At 42.7% G+C, this 7,500-nt stretch overlaps 1 protein-coding gene across 1 annotated transcript in view; it reads right to left on the reverse strand.

Moving 5' to 3' along the window:
- Positions 1–7,500, reverse strand: part of cd276 (CD276 molecule) — a gene marked incomplete at its 5' end in the record, with an annotated part of 125,789 nt that overhangs the window by 96,006 nt on the left and 22,283 nt on the right. The window contains one exon of the mRNA XM_080840261.1: positions 1,010–1,366. Coding sequence (XP_080696387.1) covers positions 1,010–1,366 — 357 coding nt within the window. The remainder of the gene's footprint in view (positions 1–1,009; positions 1,367–7,500) is intronic.

Genomic DNA, 7,500 nt, shown 5'->3' on the forward strand with positions numbered 1-7,500 from the left:
AGACGTCAGTCCCTGAGAGATACGCTTAGCAATAGCAAACACACACACAGACACACACACACACACACACACACACACAGACACACACACACACACACACACACACACACACACACACACACACACACACACACACACACAGTTTTTATGTTCCATGGAAGTAGCACCCTGCCACTCGCAGTACCATGTTGGATGAGGCTGAAGATAAACGTCAAAGGTTCTACGTGAAAGAAAACCTTTGAAGCACTGTGACTTCCAAAGAGCAGGTCCCTCGAGGAGTTCTAGATGACACTGTTAAAGGTTCTAGGTTCTAAGGGAAACGCGGCCTCAGCTGTGACCTGCAGCAGAATGGTGACAAGATTCCGTCCCAGACACACACACACACACACACACACACACACACACACACACACACAGACACACTCACACAGACACACACACAGACACACACACACACACACACACACACACACACACACACACACACACACAGACACACACACACACACACACATACACAGACACACACAGACACACACACACACACACACACACACACACACACACACACAGACAGACACACACACACAGACACACACACACACACACACATACACACACACAGACACACACATTCACACACACACACACACACACACACACACACACACACAGACACACACACACACACACACACAGACACACACACAGAAACACACACACACACACACACACACACACACACACACACAGACAGACACACAGACACACAGACACACACACACACACACACACACACACACACACACACACAGACACAGACACACACACACACACACACACACACACACACACAGACAGACACACACACACACACACACACACACACAGACAGACACACAGACACACACACACACACACACACACACACACACACACACACACACACACACACACACAGACAGACACACACACAGACACAGACACACACAGATAGCTCAGTTCTCACCTGCGACCTGCAGCAGCATGGCGGCGGAAGCGTAGCTCTGCACGCGCACAAAACAGGTGTAGCTGCCCTCATCGTCCACTCGTACCCTCCGCAGCAGCAGAGAGGCGTTGCCCTCGGCCAGCGCCCCCGGTCCGAAGAGGCTGGTCCGGTTGAGGAAGGCCGGGCTCTGGTCCGCCAGCTGGTCGGCGCCGGCGGTGAAGGCGTGCACGGAGCGTTTGGTGTCGGTGAGCTGCCAGAACACGCTCAACTCGCTCAGGTTTCCCGAGGCCTGCTCACCCCAGAAGGAGCAGCTCAGCACCGTGTCCCGCCCGAACAGAGCCACCACCGGCAGCTCGGGGATCACCAGCTCCAGCTTGGCTGAGGAGAGGGAAGAGGGGGAACGAGAGAGAAGGAGAAATGGAGAGAGAGAGAGAGAGAGGGATAGAGAGAGAGAAGGAGAGAGAGGGAGACAAGGGTCATCATGACAGTATGACACTGACCTTCTGCTGATAAAGCTCTTTTCTGTGGGGAAAACGAGATGGAAAGGGCAGTAAGACTGTGTGTGTGTGTGTGTGTGTGTGTGTGTGTGTGTGTGTGTGTGTGTGTGTGTGTGTGTGTGTGTGTGTGTGTGTGCGTGTGTGTGTGTGTGTGTATAAGAAAGAGAGAAAGAGAGATGGATTGCTAGATAGAGAGCAAGAGACAGGGGCGGACACAAACATCTCCTGAGACTAGAGATAGCATGGATGGATAAAATAATAGATAGAGTGAGTGAGAGAGGGGGGGGAGAGAGAGAATAGGGGGGGGAGAGAAAAAGAAAAAGTGAGAGAAGTCAGGGGGAGAGAAAGATCAAATGCCCTCTCAACAAGGCCGACAAACAAGCGGGAACAAAAGGCCGGGTGAACAGCAGTCATCTAGACCTGATCCACGACCTGTGTCCTGCTCTACGGCTGCGTTCATAAACAAAGCTCCTTTATCTAAAGCCCCATTGTGCTCCGGTACTCAGCAAACCAGCAGGAAAGAGAACACAACACACACAAACTATACATAAATAGAGAAACTAAATAAATAAAAACCTGCAGTTTCATGAAATTCTTTGAAGAATTAAATTAGCTGGGGTAATTCTCATCTCTCTTTGAAGCTAACAACCCTCTCGCTCAGTGGCAACCGTTAGACTGACATGTTCATTTCAAACAGACAAGCAGGTTGATAGGTGAAAAATCACCCTAGTTAGTTCAGGACTCCGGAGCTGCATGAAAGTATATTTATTAGACAGACAAACAAAGACAATTGCAATTGGGCTCCCCTACCAGCCGAGGCTGACAGTGAAGGCCCTGATAAACCCTTCGCACGGGGTTTATATAGTAAGAAGTTTGGCTTTCAGCAGGGATGATCACGTGGTGGATTTCTCACGTCCGAGGCTCCCTGTCTTGCAAGGGTGGCAGTTTTGCACAAGGTCGGAAGAAGCACAGTTCCTTTCTTATCTCCTCTGGTCTAAACATGCTCTTGTTCATATGCAGACTTAGTGGCACCTAATATTCTAGTTACACACACACAGAGAAAAGCTGTGCTCCTTCTTTCATAAGCACATAATTCATACAAGGAATATATTAATACAAGGCACTTGATTATTAATGACCTTAGAATATAATAGTGTTTGGAAATTATCTCTATCAATCCCTCCTTTTATCCGTTTCAATGGATAATCAAAAATTACAAACACAATCAAAATCACAAATCATCTTTCTTCAGCGTTAATTATCAATTTCAATGGATAACTTCAAAATCATCATTCTGAGCTTCATCACATGGATTTTCGGAACAGAGAACATTACTGAGCATCACTCCATATCATCATCAGTCAATCACTCAAAAATGTCATCATATTTCCCATCACACATTTGAATACTTTGCATTTGTAGGCCAACATAGTGAGCGTCGACTATGTGTGTTTCATTAGCTCGCCTAGGATTCAGATAAGATTCAAACAAGGTTTCTTTGCTGTGTCCTTGAAGGCCTTCTGCCTTCTGCAGAACGCATCGGTTGTTGAATATTACAGTGGGCAGGAAAATGTAAACAGTCTCTTTGTGGAAAATGTGTTTGGGCAGTCTGGTTCCCCCATCACGGATGATCTTTAGGTAGTCCCCATCTCTGGTGTTGTCAGGGACATGTGTGCAACATTGGTCAGTACCAAGCATGACACAAATGCCTCCATTCTCGGCAGTGAGGATCTCAAGCACAGCCGTGTTTTGCTGTGTTACCCTCGAGTTGGCGTGTAGTTCTTCTCTGATCGTTTGTAGTCCGTCTCTGGTCAGGTTTTGGAATTTCATCTCAGCGTAGTAAAGGAAATTAATCCAATCTGTGTGTGCTCCGATGACGCACCAGGGGCAGAGGGTAGATGCCAGGCCACTCGCTGCTGGGTTCAAGGCCTTGTAGTCGTCTGGAATGCCCTGGGGAATGCCCAGGCTGTCGAACCCTGCTTCTCTCCTCCCTCGTATGGAATACATTGGAACATTCCTCAGGTACTGGTGTATCTTGGACCTGGGGGTAATCTTAAAAGGTTGTACTAACATTGTTCTAGCACAAGTCCCAGACCAACCCACAGGCAGTGTAGCTCTTAGTTCACCATTCCCACATAACCACCACATATCAGCTATAGCTATATCCTGTACTTCAAGGAGTCTGCCATTCAAACACATCCCCGCAGTTTTACATTCAGATGAAGTATTTAACTGTATTTCTCTTCCATTATCAAGCACATATGTAATATGTGTCCTAGGTGTGCATCGTTCTTTTCCCCAGGTTTTAAATAGCATTCAAACACAGCATCTTTGCTAATAATGTGTGGAGGTGGTGAAGCATTGTCTGGCATTAAAATGTGAAAAGTGATGCTGTATAGCTATCATTTATAAGCATGTTATTAGACCAACAATGTAAAATCCCACAGTCGTTACTAGGAGTCCCCCACATACTTTGGCCCACTTTGCGTAACCTCCCATGACTTTGCAGAGGAATAGACCTTTTACTCCACAATTTCCACTCGGTTCTAATCCCACAGGACAGTACTATATCTACTGCCAGCGTTTGAGACGAGAAGAATCTATACATCAACCCCCCTTTGTAGACTGGTCTTTCTGTCACTGCGGGCAATACCTGGAAACAGCAAAGAAAGATGGTCCTTACTCCTCTGCATCCGCCATCTGCAGGCTTACCCGTTTACAGTGAGTCAGATGTATCCACGTGGCTCTCTCAGCTATTTTGACTGTGGTAGATGTTGACAGTAGCTCTTGGTATGCTCTGTCCCACTTGGGCAAGTGGAAATGTTTTCTTTTGAGACTGTTGATTAGGACCCAGTCTCCTGGCCCAACCTTGGTTTCAGTCTCACAGTGTTCCTGTGTAGGGGAGAGAAGTCTGAGAGCATTTAGTTTCAAATATCATCTTTGCCAAGTATTTTCAATCTCTTCGTCTGTTTTGGCAAATGGTTTAAGAACTTAGGCAGTTTAGATTCTTCCATACATCATTTCAAACAGTGATATCAACATGCATGCTTAATATCACTAATTTCTCTCTCTGAATTGGTTTTCAATAGATCGGTTCTTTCTTTTCTACCAGTCCGGCTGACTGGGGGTTGTGAGCAGTGATTGTCTATGGCTAGACAATATTTCTTTCTTTCGTTGGGATTTAACTCAATAAAATCTATAACTGAATGTTTAAACATCTTTCAAACTAAATTATTCAATAAGAAGTAAAACAATATCAAATCAATGATGAATGATTAACTTTCTTACTCATAAAATAAAAACAAGAACTAAAAATATAGTAAGCAACAAGAACTAAAAATATATGCTTACTATCCCCACTTATTGAGGCATGTTTTCACCATGGCTCAATATTGCAGCATATGTTTTAGTATTGTGTGTTTTAATTCTTCAAATGTGTATGTATCTCAGATGGTTGTTGCAGCTCAAGGGGTTTTGCACTAAATCAAGAAAGGCAGACAGCAAAAGCTATATGGAGTAAAATAATGGTCAACATCGTATCAGAACCTGTTGTTCCAATAGGCTTCTTGGATTACTAAAATCATAATAAAAGAAATAAAAGTAATAAAACTTTCTGCTTGGTTAGTGGCCTTGTCTGCTTTGTGGTTTCCCAATGAAACTCTTTTGCATGTGTGTGCACTATCAGTTTAATCAGTTCCGCTGCCTGTGCGGAATAGTGTGGAAGTAGTGGCTATGTGTTCAAGGTTTGTTTGCTTGAACCATCAACAATGGTTAAATCAGCTTTTGGAATAGGCATATCCTGTAAGTCAGCTCTGGCTGCCATAGTTTTGATCTGTCCTCTGCTTTAAATAAAAGTGTAGCTGGCTTAAATGTCACACAGTGCTCAAAAGTGATATGAGGCTGTGAGAGCAAAAAAAATCAAATAAAAAATAAGCATGTGGAACTTTCAGTGTAAGTGTCTGTTTAGTACAATAGGAGCAGAGGCCTGCACCGCCAAGGCTGCAGCCACTACTGCTTGTAAACATTCAGACATTGCTTGGGCTACTGGATCTAGCCGTGTGGAATAGTATGCCACTGGTATCAACTTTAAGTCCCCCCTTATGCATTAACACAAATATCATATCATCTTTTCTTTTTGTTTTGTTTTTAGTCTACGGCTTGTACGAATGGCTTTGTCGTGTATATGCTTAGACATAATTTATATTCTAAATAACAGTTGTTTTAACTGCTCAAATGCCTGTTTTCCATCTTCAGGCTTTTTAATAATATGTCCAGCTGACACAGGCTAAGAATTAAGTAAACTCTGCAACATTTGTGTTTCTAACGCGTGGTTAGGAATCCATTATCTACAGAAGTTAGTCATTCTCAGAAAATACATAATTTATTTCTTTGTCTGTGGCTGAGGTGCTTTTTAAAAGATAGCTTTACTTTAGTGAACCACAGCTGCTAATTTTGTGGATTGTTTCTGCTTAAATCTTCTTATCTGGAGAACAGCACAAGATGTTCAACAACAATTGACTGTCTCTCGAACTGTAGCTAAGTTTGAGCTCATGGCTTGTGAGAATATAGTCTTTTGAGCCAGCACTCAGCCCCCACCCATCCTGTGTTAGTCCAATGCATCAATCTAAGTTAATATAGTTAGTGTCACAGGCTTACATTTCTCTTTAAATCGTTTGGCCTAAACAGTGTATATTCTATACATAACATTTTGGGACAACATTATTTAATTTATTCTAAAACCCATGTATTGTTGGAACAATTGTAATGCCCAACCCACATCATATCTCTTCCTAATAAGTTTGTAGAGCATGTTTTTTTTAAACATAATCTGCATTTTAAATATCTGTCCCGTTTCAGACTCTTCAAAAGTAATGGGTTATGTGTATGACTGCTTTTAGATGTCTCATTCTTTTTCTGTTCTGTGCATGTTATTCTCTGGTTACTGCTCTGCAGGCATCAAAGTCACACAAAACAAAACAAAACAAAAAATCATTGGCTCTCCTGCCACCATTAACGTAAGCTTTTCTCTGTTTGGCGCAACCAATAATGCAAAAACATTTTCAAAGCTGTGTTTACAATTTTCTTTTTGTTGTAGACATTTTAAATCCATCTCTTATTCTCTTTATCATGTACGTCTTCTGATTTTGACGCACTTTTACCCATTTCTAAGTCATTTTATGCATTTCTCTTAATACCCTTAACTGATATTGAAACCTTTTAAATTACCTTAAGTTTATTCTTCACACTAGGGTTAGTTATGTTTCTATTTTCAGACTCTCATAGTTTGTTCTTGAGATCGCAATGCTGGGTAACCCGAGCCCGACCAGAGGTCCTCCATCTCACTCGTTTTGTGAGGAGGTTGAGGCCAGGGAATTTCCCTGGGATGATCAGTCCCCTACTGGTTCCGTGTCAAGGCATCTCAGTAATGCGAAATCAGTCCTTTAATTGCATAAATTTTGACTATAATTATCAGTGTTTTACCCATTGAAAACAGTTCGCCTCAACCCCAATGAAAAATAACACACAAGTATTAGTATATTAGAGTATCTCTGACTCTTTTTCTTTATCTCTTAAAGAGACTAAAAGATTAAAAATCTTGTTTCCACATATGTCTGTGCATTACACAGTCAGCATTTCCTTGTATTGCCACATGATTCATGTCCCCTTCTAACTGGGATTTGTCATCCATTTTAGATCCCTTGTTTCCCATTTTCTCTTATTGTTAAAATCCGGCTAGACAGGTATGTCTCTGTACGTTTCAGACTATATCCTTCTTTTTAGCCCTTTTCTCTTTCTTTTAACAATGCACCAAGAGGCCTACCAGAAGGCCCAACAGGAAAACAGAAAGTGAAAAGTGTGTTCCCTTCATCAAAGGCGAACAGGAATGTATACAGAAATCTCCGGAGAAAATAGGCCTAGAAAGTTTTCAAGTTCAGATAAAGCGCTATCATTATGCCTTTTTTGCGTTACACCATAGCAACAGGCCTGCTTTTTTTTTTTTCAGTAAAGTCCTCG

The sequence above is a fragment of the Sprattus sprattus genome (genome assembly GCF_963457725.1).
Source record: "Sprattus sprattus genome assembly, chromosome: 6".
In the NCBI taxonomy this organism is placed as follows: Eukaryota; Metazoa; Chordata; class Actinopteri; order Clupeiformes; family Clupeidae; genus Sprattus; species Sprattus sprattus.